Raw genomic sequence first — 19,823 nt, 5'->3', positions numbered from 1 at the left:
TGTTCAATCTAATGAACATCCAGGTCTCACCATCAGCCATGACCTTTCATGGGCCGACCCAGCAGCAAAGCCGGTTGCCAAAGCCAGCCACAGACTAGGTATCCTACGTCAATCCAAATCTTAATTGGAAAATCAGAGCGACTCTCAATCTTCAAGGCCTTTGTCCAAAGCACAATCAATGGAGTACTGCTCTCCACTATGGACTGGTGCTCCAGCATCACATCTGTCTCTACTCGGTCTGTGGATTCCAAATCTCTCAAAACTATTGGAATCTCCCCTATTAAGGCCAAAGTAATAGGTCTGTTGCTGTCAGATTGCAGACAAAATACTGGTCTCTGTTTTCTCTAACATCTATTCATCAACATTGCTCCCTCCTCTCTATCAGTCCTCCAACCCTCCCGATATATACCATTATGCATGCATTCTTCCAGAAACCCCCTCCTGATTAAACTTCCAAAATCCAGGCTTACTGCACACCTCGACTTTTTTTTATTCCTTGCTTCTCCTATCGATGGAATCACACTGCAGGCTGTTTTGCGCACTCTTCCCTCCAGGACTTCAAACAAGCAGTGTACCACCTGCCATCTATTGTCCTCTCAAATTCTGACCCATGATATGTAAACTTTTCAGCCGAGCAGAGGTATGCGCTCTACCGAATGCCATTCTAGTTCCACGACAGTGATGTAGGTAGAAATTAAGAGGTCATGGTCCACCGCCTTTCAAACAGTCGACTTTCTTTTAAAAGATCAACAAATTATGTATTAATGGCGTTAGAAGTCCTCAGACGGAGATACTAGCAATAGTCAACGAAAAGCCAAGGATTTTCTATAATTTATCAACAGAGAGGTATCTAGAGCTGGTAAGAAAGAAACATCTTTTGACTATTCATTTATACACTTGCATATTGAAAGATATAAAACGTTGGCATTTCTTGGATAATTGTGCCATGCTCTGAGAACATTTTGAACGTCTTGTTTGATTTGTAATCTTATATAGTGTGAATATTGTTACGTTTATGGGGGGAGGTTTGAGAATATCGTAGTAAAGGTGGGATTGCTTACGAATAGGATGGACCGGACCGTGTGACATGTAGGAGGAGCATTTTGATGTAATAAGTAGGGAAAATGTAGCTTAAGGTTGGATTTAATTGTGCATCATATGGGGGTGATGCCGTGTTACTTAGTAGTAAGGATTAAGGTTAATTTCCCTTCTTTGTCATACCCCCTGTGGCCATCCGTAACATTTATAACATCAGCCGACCAAGCTATTCACGCTCCAATGGACATGATAAGGCAAAGACCCACCTATGAGAGACAGAGCTGCAATGGTTTGATGGGTGGGGAACAGGGCCGGCAGGCCACTCCTTACCCCCTCCCCTCCCCCACTCCCCCGAGTGACGCGGCCCGATAACGTTGGCGGGAAGAGCGTGAGCAAAAAAGCAATGGGGAAAAAGAAGGTTCGAGAGAGAAGAGAGTGTTTTGAGTGTGCCAGTGTGGAATCTTTTTATACTGTCCCAGGGGTGCTGCAGGACGTATTTTCCTTTCCCCAAGAGGAGGACTATTATTCCAGTTATCACTCAAAAAGGATTGTGGAACCTTGAGACTGGAGAGAAAGAGGGCCGTCTACACCACTCGCCTCAATCCCGGGCGACCGCGGCGGTCTCGACGTGCGGTTTTGGTTCACCATTTTCTGGGCTTCACGCCTGTGTGGCTTCAACGGCTGCTGACTTGCCACGGGATCCATTTGGCCCAGCTGAGTGCCGGAGCGTGTCTTTTATTTTCTTACTTCACCCTGTGTGTGACTTTGTGTCTGTGTGAGAGAATCCTTGCCGTCGCATTTTTACCTCAGTACTTCTTTTATTTATTCTCATTCCGCACCTTATTTTGCTGTGAATAATTACTGTTACGTTTTTGTTGTGTTATTGGTGGGTTCGGAATAAACCCGTGTGTTCGTGAGAATAAACGCTTCGTGGTTCTTCAGTCCCTGACCGTCAGAACAGCCATAATTGGATCACCTCGGGGATTAAAGCTGGGTTTAGCTCATCTGTCCATGGCTCGGTGGTAACCAGCTATGGACAGGACAATATAAATTTGCACTGAATGTAGCAAAGCCCACAAGCATATATGTTGGAGTATTTAACAATACGAGATTCTTCCTCAGATACTGTATATTAAACCCGAAAGTAAATGTATATTGTGAAAGAAAAATGATTTACAATGCAGGGTTCGTACCTTTCTTTCTCTGCTTGTTCCAAAACAGAAGCATGGCAATGATCATGACTAGGAGTACAAACACTGCAATGCCAATTCCCACCTGCAACCAATTCAATTGTCGTTTCACTGCAGAAAAACATTTACAACAAAACGGTGAGGCGTGTATTGGAAGAATCTTGTTTGTACCACAAATATTGAAAGAATGAATGAAGGTAAAATTGAGGAACTGTATACTTTTTAACACTAGAAACACCTGCTCACCACAGGAGCAGTCTTGGAGATATTGAAGGAGAGATATTGAGGGAGTTGGAGCAAATGTATTTTGGGTTGTGGCTATTAATCCCCATCTTCAGCAGGGTTCAGTGAACCACTTGTACTGTGCCACATATAGAGGCAAGATCAAAAGCCATTTTCCCCCTTCTGAGCACAGTGCCAGGGGTGCACGGAGAGAGGGGAGGTTGTGCCCATAACCTGACCCTTAGTACCCCCCAGCACTTATGCAAACTTTAGTAGAGATTGACCACTTGTGGTTTTTTCCCCTATGATATGCAGACAGACACAGACCCACAAATAATTGCCTTGTTTTTTGTTGTAGTTCGCCCCATGAGTCAAAAGACTCACCCATCACTGTTTGCAGAGATAGGATGCATGCCAGGTGTGCAGTGCATTCTATCCAACTCCGAGAGGATGCAGTACCAGTCATTCATGCACCCAGGTGTGTACCAATTGCTCGCAAGGGAGAAGCTAGAAGCAGAACTCGACAGAAAAGAGATTTATCAAGAAGGGTGGTCATAATGGGTTGGGGAATGTGCTGGGATTGGGTTGGTTGATTGAGCATCTCCATCTCATCTGAAATGTCCCAAATATAGCGCAGTGCCTCAAAGAGCCCAACCAAATCCGACTGCCTGGCTTCTCCTACCGACCCTGTTTCTTACTAAAGGCAGATGGTTTCGGCAAATCCCCGGCACCTTAAGACGGGGTCCTCTGGGAGGGTCGAGCTTGTTAACCTTGGTCGGCAGTCAACCAAAAATGGGGGTAAAGGTACTATCTGTTGTCTTGAAGCAGACTAATAACCCATCCCAGCCCTTTTTGTACTGTGAAGAGCCAAACTTTCTATATTTGTCTTGCTTCGGTGTTAGGGGCTAGTTGTTCCATTTTTGAGGATGGTTAGTTTATCGTTACATTCATGTACCTGACACTTAGTACCCCCAGCACTTAATGCAAACTTTAATAGCCCTGTGTTTCACAACCTGAGTCTGATCACTCTGAAGGGTGCAGGTTAAAGACATACTGCAGGTCATGGCACCCGTTAATATAGGATCCTGAACTCAATGGTAATACATTGAGCGGATGATCCATCAGCGTTTGTAAAATGCCAGGGTAGCTGCACTGCCATGGACATGCATGAATGGTGGCCCTTGCATCTACTTCCGGTTGCATTCCCGGGGCATCAGGTGCCTCTGCTCCGGCTTGGGGTTCATTTGGGGTCTTGACGTCTCTCGTTGGTTGGTATCCCCATATGCCGGTTTTAGGAGGTGGGATGAAGTTCTCCCAGAACTCAAAATCTCCACCTCCTTTTTCGGTGAATGATCGTTATTCATGAACCAGATTGTGAAACTTCATTCTCACAGCTTTTTTCCAAGGGCTCCTTTGAGAATCCTCACTGAACCTCTGACAGCCTCCACTCGTAGCTCTTTTGTCTTGATGTTTTGTCTTCATTGTGGCCTTGCACATGACGTAGATTGGTGAACTAACGATCCTTTTTTCCCCTTCTTTCGTCCTCTATATAATGTAACACTATGACTATTCAATCTAATGAAACTCGGTCCCAATCTGCATTTCAGGTCCCGCCACCAAGGGTACCTAAGGATATGCCTCTAAGTATCTGCTATGCTAATATTTGGGGGGGTTCGTGGCAATTTGTCTGCCATCCAATCATTCTTGAAACTGAATTCTCCGGATCTGCTTGCTCTTTGTGAAACTCGTCTCCATGCTAAGGTGTTATCTAAATATTTTGCCGTGCCTTGCTATACACTCCATTAGCTTGATTTTATCCCCTTCACATGGTTTGTGTTTTTATGTGCAAAGAGCAAGAGACTGTAACTGGATTGAAGGGGAGTGCTTCACGGTCCCTCATTTTTCTGTAAATAATTGAAATGCCATACATAATATTAGTTTTCCATTCTATTGCAGAAGTGGGTGTGCATGTGCTATTAATCCATCAACTCTAATTATCATCAGTTTTCATCATGTACATATCGTGTTCGTCCAATATGTCTGCAATGTCAACACTTGCAAGTTTATGTAATGTGCAATTATGGTCCAAGAGGGACTGGTAAAATAGTCTGCACAGCACTTGTGTACAATTCGTTCATCTAATCCAATTGTTGCCTATAATGTGTACACACATCGTGCTTGCCCCAAATAATAAATCGGACCCAACATGTTTGCAATTGGTTGGCACATAGTACATACGAACTTTATTCATTTCCAACACAAATTATTCATACATATGCACATTATCAAGGGAGGTGCAATGTTCCCCTCCCTTTATATATGGGATCGTTTCTCTGTATGCAGCTTTAACACTTGGACTGAAAATTCGTTTCTCGGCTTCTACTGGACAAAATCGGCTGCAACTTTCAGCAAATGCTTTGTACATCGAGGTAATATGTTCCAAATTTCAGCAACGTCCATTTACGCATTCTTGAGTTTTATTAAGAAAACCTTCATATTCACGTTGGTGTCTGTCTGTCCGTCCATCAGTCCGTTCGTCCTTCCGCCCAAAATGTGTTGATGCTCATATCTGAAAGGCTATACATTGAAACTAGCTGAAACTTGGAATATACATCGCCCAATGTGTCTAATTAATGGCTTTCTAAATAAATTCCACCGAAGTGCCCTACATTTTGCTTTGCTCATTGAGGCGAACCACAAAAAGTTGGACATAGAAAAAATTTCGCCACAGGTAGTAATCATTATAGAATGAATTGTGTGCTGAAAGAATGAAAGAAGAACCAAAAGAATGGCTGCACAATTTTTTCTTTGTCCAGGATACGATTGATACCATATTTCATGACGAGCAATGGGAGAGATGGTTTGCAGTGTCGGGCAGGACCCCCATACAGACAGTGGAAAATGGGTTGGTTTTTAATTGATGTATGTGATGTCAGCATGCATTTTTTTCATCCATCATTGTGATGGCCATAGAAAATGAAGGACATTCTTGGGAAAATGCCAGTGGCATAAAAACGACCCCTTTATATGGTGTGTGCAATGTGGCAAAGAAAAGAAAGGAAATTCCATAGCTTGGAGAAAATGCCAAACAACAAAAAAGAAGGGACACTCCATGGCTTGTGGAAAATGCCAGACATTAGACAATAAGGGACATTCAAAAAATCTCATGCATGCTGTACTACCCTTGTGTTCTTCGGAGGAACCAAGTAATGCTAAAGAAATATTCATATAAAGGGGCACCCTACATATATATTGTTATGTGTGTGGGGGTAGGTAATGAAATACCTCAGTCGAGATAGAACTGTATACATTAGAATGCTCTGAGGAAGCAAAAAAGAAGCCCACCTTCAAAAGAAGCCCAAGTCGGAATCCATTAGGCCGACTGTCCGGGTAAGATCGTCTATGTGTCTCCATACGAGGGGTGGAGCTATGCTGATTAGGTCGGGCTTAAGAATAATCCCCAGTGTGTAATTGCGCTGTGATTTTTCCCTTATGTTTTATTTCATCTAAAAAAAGACCGCCATTACAACAACAACCATAATCGCCGACAGTACCCAGACATTACAACCGACAAGTACACCCCACCCAGCCGAAAATTCTCAATGGGTGGTCAAGAATGGCCGTGAGGTCACGCCCCGAAGGAGGATTGGTTGAAGAACGATGGGGTGATTGAATCGTGATTGGAGTGAGCGCTGTGATTAAAGGGTCACACCCCGCTGCCTCGCTTGGTCAACGAGTTGACTTTCTCTCTCTCTTTCTCTCTCTCTCTCTCTCTCTCTCTCTCTCTCTCTCTCTCTCTCTCTGTCTGTCTGTCCTGGGCTTAGTGGCGAGCAACGGCCTTTTAAATCGTGCTCTCTTGTGGTTCTGGCTTGGTCGGAGGCAGTCTCTCTTACTCTCTCGCCCTTTTCATATCTTCATGCCTGGTCGCCGACGAGAGAGGACGCGATCGTGTTGCGCTTCGTGCTGGGTGTGCCTGAGAGACAGCTGAAGCTTTGTGCACCCGAATGTGCAGGACCAAGGGCGGTGATTCTACCCGCTGCCTCACTTGGGTGGCTGGCTGTGGTGCGACTTCGCGCAATCGTGCGTTTTCCCATGCAGTGACTCAGGACCCATTCGACGACCACCAGGTTTTTGAGAGCCATTTGAGGACGCCAGGCTGAATACCAGCCAACGCACCACACAAACACATTTTCTTTTCATTTTTACCTCCACCACCAAAGGTGGATGGTTATGTTTTCACCCCTGTCTGTCCGTTTGTTAGTTTGTGAACAAGATATCTCAAAAAGTTGTGGACGGATTTGGACGAAATATGGCAGAGAAGTAGCGTATGTGACAAGGACGAAACGCTTAGATTTTGGTGAAGATCTGAATATGGATTTGGATATGAGATTTATTTAATTTTAAGTAAATCTTCACCATTGGGAGATCGGGCCAAAAACGAATTAATAGCGGGATATCTTAAAAAGTTGTGGACGGATTTGGACGAAACTTGGTGGACCGGTTGGGTGTCTGACAAGGTCGATTCAATTCGATTTTGATGAAGATCTCAATGTGGATTTGGATATGAGATTTGTTTAATTTGAAGTGATTCTTCACCATTGAGAGATAGGGCTAAAAACGATACATAGTGGAATATCTCAAAAAGTTATGGATGGATTTGGACAAAACTTGGTGGACAGGTTGTATGTGTGACATGGAAGAATCGATTCAATTTTGGTGAAGATTCAGATCCGGCAAGTAGAATCTCTTAAGTGATTCTTCACCATTGAGTGATATGGCCAACCAGGCGGACGTACGTATGCTCTCTACTGAGTGCAATTCTAATTTCTCTCTGTGTCTGTATATGAGTCCGTAGGGAGGGTCCGTCATTTAGGAATTTTAGCTCACCTCACCTTCCCTGTTACTTTGCATTATTTTACTAAACCCCGTATTTATTGCATTCCGTTGTCGTGCCTGTCTTGTTCATTTCTGTGTTTGTGATTTTGGATAACCACCCGTCGCATCCTTCCATTCAGGTAAGACCACGGGACTCCGTTTCCCTCGTGCGCCATACAAAGGAATCGCCATAGATTCGGCTCATACGCCTCGGAGTTAAGGCTCGTTTGGTCATCTGTCACCCTGAGGTCTTCACTGCAGGGTCGACACGACAATATGTTAAAACCCGTCAGTACGTAAAGTCAGTTGGTAAAGTTTTATGAATCAAACTATTTTTTAAATGTTAAATGTTCTTTAAAAACGTTAAATCACATGACATTAAACAGATGACTAGGGTGAAGAGAATAAACAGGAAGTTAAACCGACGTTCGGACTTTAAATTGATTGACAACGAACGACTCATTTGGTTAATGCAGAACAAGTGTCGCACGACTTTTAATCGCGATATCAAATTGTGGAAAACATCATTTTACAGCTCAATATTGGCCGTGTTGAATCAAAGGAAACTCAGCTCCATTCATCGCGTGAAAACACCGACCAGCAATAATGATGCTGAAAATCAGGTTTCAGAATAATTACATTTTAAATACGAAGAAAATGCGTTTGTTCATCGTACAAGACTTTATCCAATCCAAAACGATATAAACAACAGGTGAGCAACAGCATCAAGGAAATTTGTAGACAGTGCCCAAAGTATCCCGACCCCCCTTTCCTGGAAGTCCTTGCAGTATCCATGTGTTTTATGCCTCTACCTTCCCACACCTCCTCCCCAAAAGCCCTCTCCCTCCCACAGATCTCCCGATGTCCCTGCTATCAAATGTTATGTTTGTGTGCTTCCCCCTCTCTCCCAATCTTGTCTACCGCTCCCCTTATTATATGTTTTATGTGTCCGTTTTTTTTTTGTGATTAATGTTAGCGCTTATACGAGCCTCGATCTTGTATTAAAAAATAATAATAACAAGCGTTTCGCCGAGGTTCCCCGTCGGTGAAGTGATGCGAGTTGACAAAGTGGAAGACGCAAGCCGGCCATCTTGGATTTTGACGTGGCAACCCAATTTTCAATAGCGTTCTTACTTATGCCTAGATACACGCACACACCAGGTTAGAAGTTGGTACTTCGCTTATTTTTCAAGATATTCCACTCACAATGTTCAGGCATACATGGCGGCGGCCATCTTGGATTTTGACGTGGCGACCCAATTTTCAATAGGGTTCTTCCTTATGCATAGATACACCCACACACCAGATTATAAGTTGGTACTTCGCTTATTTTTCAAGATATTTCGCTCAAAAGGTTCAGACATATATATGGTGGCGGCCATCTTGGATTTTGACGTGGCGACCCAATTTTCAATAGCATTCTTACATATGCCTAGATACACGCACACACCAGATTAGAAGTTGGTACTTCGCTTATTTTTCAAGATCTTTCGCTCACAAGGTTCAGACATATATATGGTGGCGGCCATCTTGGATTTTAAAGGGCGACCCAATTTTCAATAGACTTCTTCCTTGTGCCTAGATACACCCACACACCAGATTAGAAGTTGGTACTTCGCTTATTTTTCAAGATATTCAGCTCACAAGGTTCAGACATACATGGCATCAGACATACATGGCGGCGGCCATCTTGGATTTTGACGTGGGTCGCACCGGCACACCAAATTCGAATGCGGTCCTTCGCGCACGCACGCATGCCCGCACGCACGCACACACACACGCACGGACGGACGGACGGACACACGGACGGAGGGGAAAACCATAGTCCCCCTTTCGCTCCGCCGTGCGACGGGGGACATTAAAATAAAAGCCATACTCTGCATTTCAGGATGAACTGAGGAGGTAGATGGAATACCGATAAAAGGTCAATGGATAGCCGTTCCCTTCAACATGCACAGTGGCATGCTCAGTAGAATCCACGACCTCTGCCTATGCAATGAGAAGTGCAAATGAAGGGCACCGAAGGCCATGTAATGGCCAGCAATGAATGGCTAGATTGAAGACGATGAGAGCCATTGTGAAGTGTGCCTGAAACACCGCAGTGCTGAATGAGCAGAACGCCAACAGCCACGTGGAAGGCAAAGAAAACGTGTCAAAGTTGGCTGTGCCATCTTCCTCTTTGCTGGTAAACCGTATCTACTGGTCTGGACTATTTCTCCAACTATCCGGAGGTAGCACTGCTAATGTCAAAGTTTTGCAGTCGGGTCATCACCAACCTGAAGTCTATCTTTGGCCTGCGTTAGAAGTGAACCCACTGGTAGGTTCCATCTCAATTAAAGGTCACACGAGACGAGAGAGCGCGTGTGGGCTGTGGGCAGTCCGCTGCTATCATTTTGATCCGTGGAAGAGGTGCGACTTGTCGAACTGAGAATATGGATAAAATGGTATTTCCTGTTGTGTGTTTAAAGTTCTCTGAGTGAACGAAACCCAATGATTCGCATTGGGTACGAGTTACAAGCACTCATTTCTCTAGGTGGAAGCGCGTCATGGGGCTTGAGCGGCGGAGTAATTTGGCCAGGTGGCATAGTAATAGCACTCTTAGCCAATCAGAACCCGTATTTTTGTAAACACCTGCACGACTTGTCTTGCAATGGCAGCCCCCATGTCGGTGTGAGGTGAGTCAGGTGTGAGGAAAAATATAATGGGAAGTCTTTCTTATTCTGTGTTTTGCATCTGGCCTTGGTAAAAGCACAGAATATGTCCGTTCTCTAAGGTAAGATGGAATAAGTATCGTGACTGCTTCGATAAATGATTTAGACTGGTCAGGTTTAAGATGCCAGATTTAAACGGGTCAGGTTTAAGATGCCAGATTTAGACGGGTCAGGTTTAAGATGCCAGATTTAGACGGGTCAGGTTTAAGATGCCAGATTTAGACGGGTCAGGTTTAAGATGCCAGATTTAGACGGGTCAGGTTTAAGATGCTAGATTTAGACTGGTCAGGTTTAAGATGCCAGATTTAGACGGGTCAGGTTTAAGATGCCAGATTTAGACGGGTAAGTGGTGACATTGCCTGATTGCAGTATCACAATTATCATGCACTCTGCACATCACACTCATTATACTGCACATTACATGCACTGCACTCTGCACATCACATTCCATATACTTCACATTACACTCCATATACTGCACATCACACTGCATATACTGCACACCACATGCACTGCACTCTGCACATCACATTCCATATACTGCACATCACCCTGCAGTCTGCACATCACACTCCATATACTGTACATCACACTTCATATACTGCACATCACATGCACTGCACTCTGCACATCACATTCCATATACTGCACATCACACTGCATTTACTGCACATCACACTGCATTTACTGCACATCACACTGCATACACTGCACATCACACTCCATATACTGCACATCACACTCCATATACTGCACATCACACTGCAGTCTGCACATCACATTCCAAATACTGCACTCACATTCCATATACTGCACATCACACTCCATTTCCTGCACTTCACACTGTACTCGGCACATCACATTCCATATGCTGCACATCACACTGCATATAATGCACAAACTGCACATCACAATGCATATTCTGCACATCACACTCCATATTCTGCACATCACACTGGCCTTGGTAAATATACTGCACATCACACTCCATAGTCTGTACAACACACTCCATATACTGCACATCACACTCCATAGCTGCATTTCACACTGCACTTTGCACATCACATTCCATATACTGCACTTCACACTGCATATACGACACATCACATTCCATGTACTGCACATCGCACTCCATATACTGCACATCACACTCCATAGTCTGAAGATTACAGACCCGACCACAAAGTTCAAGTCGGTGAAAAATTTCTCCCGAGGGGTGAGATTAACGAAGCACTGATTGATTTCATCTTCGCCATTTGTAGGTCAAGCAAACTGCCTGATCTGGGCGAGAATACAGCATTTATGTGACACATTCTGACCAATGTCACGTGTTGAAAGTGTCATCAGGTGAGCTATATATCCAGTTCGTGGATGAGTTGCAGTGCGATCACGAGGAGACTGACACCCGTCTCCTCCTCCATGCAAAGCTCGCCAGTTCCAGTCATCGTGATATTGACATTCACAGTCCAGATAATGATGTCACAATGATCGCTGCTGCTCTCAGTCCACAAATACCAGCAAATTTGTTTTTTTTCAACTGGCGTCAAAAATGTGCCCATGTGATTGATATCGGGCGCATCAAAGACGGCCTTGGGGAGCCATTGTCTCAAAGTCTCAATGAGTTTCATACTCTAATCAAGTGTGACTCCACAAACTCGTTTTATGGCGATGGTAAAAGGAGAACATTTACCACCATCTTACTATAATTCACCAAATGTCCGTCCGTCCGTTCGAATGTACCGCAAAAACGGCTGAACCGATCGCAACGATATTATGGGTGGGTATTCCTGGGACCCCTGGGAGTAAAATAGGCTATATTGTTTTTCCAATTTTTCCAAGTTTTCCAATTTTCCAGTTTTTCCAAACACGATGGAATAATATTTACCGATATGAACAGTGATGTGGCTTTTGTTGAAATTCTACAAATACTGTTTAGATTTTGATGAGAATTATAAACCTGCCGCGAATGCGGACGTGGACAGATGACGGCAATGCACTGGTTTGATAATACTGTATACAAATACAACCGTCAACAACAACAACAACATGCATTTTAAAGGCCATTTTCCCTGCTAGAGCGGGGGTTAGCCTTGCGGTCCCCATGACAATCTTCTCCATTTTGCCCTATTTTCTGCATCTCTCCTTGTTAACCCCCTTGCCCGCATTTCTTCTTCCACCATCTTTAGCCAAGTCTTTCTCGGTCTTCCCCGTCCTCTACTTCCTTCTACATTCATTTCCATCACTCTTCTCAACCAGTCACTTTCATCCTTCCTCAACACATGACCAAACCATCTCAACCTGTTCCTCTTCACAGCATCAATCACAGGCTCTATTCCCATCATCTTTCGCAATTCATCATTTGTCTTCCTCTCTCTCAACGATACTCCGCACATCCGTCGAACCATTCGCATTTCCACCCTTTCCAACCTTCGTTGCTGCTCTATGTTCATTACCCATGTCTCGCTCCCATAAATCATAACACTTCTCACACATGCAGCATACACCTTTCCCTTCAGCTTCAACGACACTCCCCTCATCATCAGCACGCCACTCAATTCCCGAAACTTCTTCCATGCACATCTCACTCCAGCAACCGTTGCCGAGTCTGATCCACCTTCTCCATTCAGCATGTCTCCGAGGTAGCAAAATGTTTTCACACCTTCCAGCTTCACGCCGTTTCCAAGATCCAACTCAACATATCCTCCATCTGCAGCTCCCTCTGTGCACACCTTACATTTGAATGTAGCTGCCACACTGGTTAATGACCCTCTCAGACCACTACATTTTTGATGAACCCACTCAGCGCACATTGTACATTGAATGGAGTTCACTCCGACACCCTTCCTGCACACAGCACAGGGCCACTTCCCAGTTCTTTCCACCTCACCACATGCTTTACCACTTGCCATCACCTTCGACTTTCTGATATTCACCTTCAGACCTTTTGTCTCCATACATTCCTTCCACTTGTTCATCTTTTCCTTCAGTCGATCCATACTTTCCACAATCAACACCAGATCATCTGCATACAACAACTCCCACGGTAAACCCTCCTTTACGTTCTGAGCCAGCACCTCCATCACAACTACAAATAGTAGTGGACTTAGTACCGACCCCTGATGCACTCCCACCTTCACCTCAAACTCACCACTGTTCCCGTCCTTCGTCCTTACAGCTGTGCGCGCTCTTTTGTACATTGCCATCACTACTCTGATCAACCATTCCTCCACTCCTAACTTCCTCAATGCCCATGTCAATACTTTGCGTGGAACCCGATCGAATGCTTTCTCCAGATCAACAAACCCAAGAAACAACTTCTTCCTCTTCTCCATGTACTTCTCCTGTACAAATACAACCGTCATTTAATCATAATGTTAAATCGTTAAACGTTAATCATGTTAATTGTTTTGTTAAAGCCTCAATTGATGATTGGAATAGAGTGAATACAATTACGATTTTGAATTCGTAATATTGTATTCACCCAACCGTATGGAACTTCACATCAGGATTTAAATATTTGTTTATGTCACGAATGTTGTTAAAAGTTTATTTTTTAATATTCATGTTATTTAATTTGTGATTGAAGTTATGCTGTTTGGAATGAAACAAGAGGAAAATTACCACAGTGTGGTCACCAGCTGTGACGTGTAGAATCATGAGGATATCCATTGCAATATGTTCCTACCTCATACCAACGCACGTCCGAGTGTATGCGCATGCGCTATTCAAAAAGGCACCCCAACAACAAGAACAACAACGCGGTCCTCTCATAGAGCTGCTAATCACAGCTAAAAAGAGATATTGAGTTCAAGTGAATGACGGAATGCCGTGACGGTTTCTACTTTCTAAACGTGAAATTTGCGGATCGCCATATGCAGATTCGCCATTGACTGGGTATGGAACAAACGTACCCGTTTGTTTGCCAGCGGGTACGTTTTTCATGGAAGTCCTTCGCGAACTTGCTGTCCATGTCTGACATGCGACTGAGGGTGCTCCAGGAATGTGGAATTTATTGGTTTAATGCTTTAGCATTCGCCGTTTCGGCAATGTCTGTTTGCTTCTGGCCTCCCACCCGTGCGTAGCATGGGTACCTCGCTAGTGTATTAAAGTGAGACTTAGTGCAAGGCTTGACACAATTGGGGGCTGATTTTAACATAACAACCTGTATTGGAGGCTGTACTGGAGCGGTTCGTTTGTGCTATTTATGGTCAAGACTTGGCACCTGACGTCAGTGATACACGGCACAGAGTATTTTGATTGGCTTTGTCACAAGGAGAACAGTGTATGCCACCGACAACAGACGACCTGCACCAACATATTTTGGGATTTTGGGTCAATTGGCTCAATTAATTTGTTCACCAATCTAAAGCTAGAAACAGATTGTTTTTTTTGGTTCACGAGTTATCAAGTGACCACTATATTCGTCGTGTGTGCGTCTGTCTGTGTGTGTGTCTGTCTGTCCGCAGCATAACTACCCGATGATATCATCCGATCTTGATGAAACTTGGGTGGGAGGTTGATATCATGATCTAGTTGTGTCCTGCCTCGAGTGGGCGTATTAAGCCCATTGTGGGCGGAGCCACGCCCGAAAAAGATGTCTTTTTAGGGGGTAATCGAGTTCAAGCTACATCTTCTCCGAAGGGTTTGGTGGAATCTGACAGGGGTTTCGATATTTGGTTAGGCCAATGTCATGTGTATAACCCCACGGTACTCGATTTTTCATTTTCGCCCCAAGGTCAAGGTCACACGGTCACAAAATTTAGAAAAGTCAATTTTTGATGGTTTTATTACATTGTTCGCTTCCTGATAGGGTGACATGTCGTACATGATCTTATATTATCACATACATAATGAAATACAAGTTTTCCAACAAATTTCAGAATCCTCGACCATTGACCGTTGAAGGTCACAAAGGTCAAAGTTTCAAAGTTGTCGGAATCGAACCAAATTTTCGGTATTGTGTAGCAAACTAACCTCATAACTGATTATACATTCTTTTCTATCTCATTTGAAGGTCAGTAACCTTCGTTTTGACATTTCAAGGTCACAAAGTTCAAATTTTCAAAGTTGTCGGAATCGAACCGAATTTTCGGTATTGTGTAGCTAACTAGTCTCATAACAGATAATACATTCCTATTTATACATTTTCAATGTCGGTTTTGACCTTTGTCATTGAATACCGCTCGCTTGTGAACCATCATTGTCTCCTGACTTGTCCTATTTATGCCAAAATAACTGATTGTCATTCCTCAATTAGTTATTTTCTGAAAACAATTAAGCTGAATTAGTCATTAGTGTTTTGCCTTAATTAGTCATTTTATGAAGATGACTCTTTGAAAAGACCTCGATTTGTGGAACGTGATGTATAGTTATCAGTACCATTGTACCATTTCTGCACCTGTTCTACTTTTTATTAATGAAGATAATGAATGATAAATTTCCTCGGCACCACTGAGCTCCTCACCACCTGCAAAGCTTTCATCCGCAGCTTGATAGAGTGCTGCTCTCCCCTCTGGGCTGGTGCTCCTGCCTCACACCGAGCTCCGTTTCACGCTGTAGAAAGCAAGGCTTTTGAAATCATTGGAATCTCCCGTGATGAAGCTGATTCTGAGGACCTTTCATTCTCTCACCGCAGGCAGGTTGGTGGTCTTTCTGTCTTCTCCCGACTCCTCTCCGGCCTAGCTCCCCCAGCTCTATCTGTGCTCTGTCCTCCAAATATTCCTGCAGGACACATGATCTGCTAGCAACCATCTTCTGGTGAAACTGCCAAAATCGAGACTCTCTGCTCACCTTCACTCTTTCATTCCTCTTTTTTCCCCGCCTCTGGAGCAAACTCCCACAATCTCGTCAATCCCTCCATGTCTTCAAAACAGCTATCCACCACCATCTCTTATCTTTCCCCATCGAAAGTCTTGATATTTTCTACCCTCGTCAATCCACCCTAAATCCACCTCCTTCAAATTCCAATTTCTTTCCTGAAAGTTCTTGCAGTGTCCATTTGGTTATACCGTGGACCCCAATGTCCCTGTTTCTACTGGTGTTGTGTTTCCCTCTCTCAACCCTCTTGTCTCCTGCTCTCTTTATTGTATGTTCTTTGTGTTAGCTGTTACACGAGCCTTGACTGAGCATACAAAGAAAAAACACTTGTGTCCAAATATCAGCTTCCGAGCTAAATGTTACCTGAGATATTGCCCAGATGAGAAATAAAATAAATAAGTGATTAATAATAAAAATAAATAAATAATAATCATAAAATAATTAAATTATTAATCAATTGGCTAATATAATAGCTAAACCACGACCTTCCATCCAAATCTGTAACTTAAAAAAACCTAATTAAGTAATTCATCAAATAATTAAATGGGTAATTGATTAATCAATAAATCAAAAATATCCTTTGCAGCCAAATCACTTGATCATTGTCATGTCCAAATATCAGCTTCCTAACTCAAAAGGTACCTGAGATATTGCAAAGATGAGAAAGAAAAGATTAATATGAACTTAATAAATCGCCAATAATTAAATAATTAATCAATTCATTGATTCATCAATAAAATAAAAAATACGGTTTTGCCAAAGTACTTGCGATCATTATTGTGGCCAAATTTCAACTTCCTATCTCAAAGGATGGCCGAGATATCGTCCGGACAAACATACAAACAGTGAAAACTGAGTACTTCGGTGCCTGGCGATGACGTCATGCAGCGCCTGAATATGGACTAGGAAAGGAGCGGTGTATAAAATCTTGAGAAGACTGATTGGTTGGGTGCTTTACCTGAAGGCAGGTCATTAGCTGCTTGCAAGGGTGATAATGGGCGGTTTGCCATTACCTTCCCAGCAGTTAGTCAGGACAATAATGTAATTTGACCAGAATGTCGGTGATAACTTGCCTACTCTTCATGAAGGACATGGTGGGATCTACCCGGCTTAACGTCCATCCGAGGGACGACACACACGAAGCCTGGTGTTGGCTTAGCGGTTTGGGTGCCGGCTTGGGATCCTAGGATCCTGGGTTCGAATCCCGGTCGATTGCTGAATTAACACCAGGGGGGTTGACTCATTTTTACGATGTCGGCAAATTGAGTACTAGTTCACTGGTAATTCCCTGTGTGTAGCAAGAGGCGACCAACACGGTTGGTGGCAGGAAGGGCATCCGGCCATAAAACATTGCTTTAAAAAAGGCCATCCCCTGCTCTGTGGGGAAAAATGGCCTCTAAAGGTGGTTCAAGGGACGACACACACTGATGACATCACCCTACCTGTGACACACTGGGATAACAGTTTGTAGTTGGGTCGAGATCCAAATCCAGGCTAAACAGCGAAGAGAAGTGTGTGTGTCCGTCTCGGCGATCTTGTCAATCCCTGGGATAGAGTACGGAATCTAATTTACAAATAAATGAAATAATTTACGAAATGAAAGGTTCATTGATTGCAAATGAAAGGTTGGAAGGTTTGAAGATCCTTAAAGGTTTAAACTCTAAAGAGTCCACAGGGTCTGAAAGGTCGAAATCTTTAATAAACTCGGTATTTTATCTTTAATAAACTGAAATGTCCAACGGCCAAATTGAAAATGGAGGAATAGTTATGGCCTAACAATATCTATCTATAATTCCAGTAATCTCTGTGTGTGTGTCTGTGTGTTTGTCTGTGACCGCTGTTTCTCGACAACTACCGGTCCGATATACTTGAAACTTGCCAGGTATATTGCTGGGGACCCGAGGATGTGCCTTTTCAAGGTTTTAAATTAATCGCAGAAGTAGTTACTGAGCTATGTCCAAAAAACGATTCAACCAATCAGAGAGCAGCGAGCTATTACGTGTGCCGAACGTGGCGAACACACTCTGCCTCGGATGGCACATTTGAGAGCGTATTCATTTATTTCCCGTCGGCAAACTATGTTGGCGCTATGTTGGCGTTAAACTATGTTTTAAAACTAATTAAAACTAATTTGCGATTCTTTCGCTTTCCTGCGATATGCGACCTTCCGGAGCTCCCGTGAGAGCGTGCGCCATTACGGATAGTAATTCAATTAAAAACATAAAAACATTGTCCCAATTCAGTCAGAGCGAAGGGCGTTGTTTTAAGCGAAGAGCGTTTTATTTTTCCCCTAAAATTCAGTCGCCGGACGGTGAAAGCTTTTTTTTGGGGGCAGCTACTGGCAGCCACGTACGGCCAATCACAGGACACGTTGTTGTGTCGACGTGCCGTGTTGTTTTCCCTCGCGGTTTGGAATGTTTTTCCTTTTCATTTTTTTTCTCTTCCTTACGGAAGTACGGGCATTTCCTTAAATTTGCGATTCTTTCGCTTTCCTGCGCGTTTGGGCACGCTATGGCGATTTCTTTACCAAACTCCGCAAGCCGTTCGCTTTGGACCAAACCATTTCATGTAAATAGAGGGGGGGGGATTGTCACCGTACTCGCAAGCCGTTCGCTTTGGACCAAACCATTTCATGTAAATAGAGGGGGGGGATATAATTTTAGATATAGATATAGTACGGGCATGCCCTAGTATAATGAATGGATGTACTCAAGTCAAATACGATGTGATTGAAAATTGATAGAAGTACAGTACATTACTCAGTTCATATAGTACGTACTTAATAGATGTACACACATTGGTCACTTTGGCTTCACCGTATTTTTCGTTTTTATTTATATAGATACATAACAAACCTTATAATGTACATCGTGGATGTTACATGGTTTGAATTTCTTCACAGAAGAGGAAGACCGCTGCACTAAAGTATCCAGTGGTGAGAATGAAACATAAGGTTTCCTGCCAGTCTCGATTAATAATAAAACTAGAACGGGCACTCGGTAGAGCGCATACCTTCGCCGCAGCTACTGTTCTGTACTTGGCATGGGAGTGTAGGGAACAGAACAACAAAAATACGATTTTGACCTTTTCGTGACCTTGACCTTGACCTTTGACCCGATTGCTCCCAAAATCTAATCAAATGTGTCCCGTATAATAACCAATCATCCCACCAAATTTCATGCAATTCGGTTGAATACTTTTTGAGTTATGCGAATAACATACACACACACACACAGACATACAAATAAATACACAGCGATCAAAACATAACCTTCCGCTTTTGCGAAGGTAACCAGATGGTATTCATAGAATACTTGCCCTGTGCAGTCATCTTGGTGCGAGCCAACTCTTTTGTTTGTGAACGTTTTTTTTCTTCTTTGATCCAATATGGCTGCCAGACCACGTGAGCGATTATTACATCATAAATTTATATTCTCTAATATAATTGTTGCACAGATCATGCTCAATAAATTTCAAACTGGTCAGACTAAGCGAATTATGACGTCATAATTACCACACCAATGACGTCATCGTTGACAACACCTATTCCCCATGCGGAGTTCTTTACAATGAGCCACGTTTAAATTTTTTCCCATAGAGCGGTTGTGGAGATATAGATGTGCAACGTTTTTCAGTTTTTCGAAGATGGTGCCTGTACCACGTGACCTATGACGTCATGATTATCATTACCTTATTCTACAGGAGGAGGCGCTTCTATGGTGAAAATTTCGTGTTCATCAGACCAACGGTTGCTGAGAAAAAAAATTCATACTGATCGGATGAAGCGTTATACTTGTCAAATCATGACGTCATAACGAAGGCACCGATGACGTGATAAGATTTCGTGTCAGTCGGACCAACTGAATGAATAAATCGATTTTTAAAATAACAGTTTGTAGTTGGGTCGACTTCAAACCACGTAAACATACAGACACGTACGTACGGAATGCACGCACCCGAATGCCGAACC

The 19,823-nt window shown here is 43.3% G+C and overlaps 1 protein-coding gene across 1 annotated transcript in view; it reads right to left on the bottom strand.

The window, feature by feature from the left end:
* The window catches only part of LOC137424730 (uncharacterized), a 72,352-nt gene that overhangs the window by 7,893 nt on the left and 44,636 nt on the right, over window positions 1-19,823 (bottom strand). Inside the window, exon 6 of the mRNA XM_078772594.1 lies at window positions 2,232-2,339. Coding sequence (XP_078628720.1) covers window positions 2,232-2,339 — 108 coding nt within the window. The remainder of the gene's footprint in view (window positions 1-2,231; window positions 2,340-19,823) is intronic.

The sequence above is a fragment of the Myxine glutinosa genome, chromosome 1 (assembly GCF_964187855.1).
Source record: "Myxine glutinosa chromosome 1, kmMyxGlut1.1, whole genome shotgun sequence".
Lineage (NCBI taxonomy): Eukaryota > Metazoa > Chordata > Myxini > Myxiniformes > Myxinidae > Myxine > Myxine glutinosa.
The sequence above is the reverse complement of the archived record's forward strand: the minus strand, read 5'-3'. Positions and strand labels throughout refer to the sequence as shown.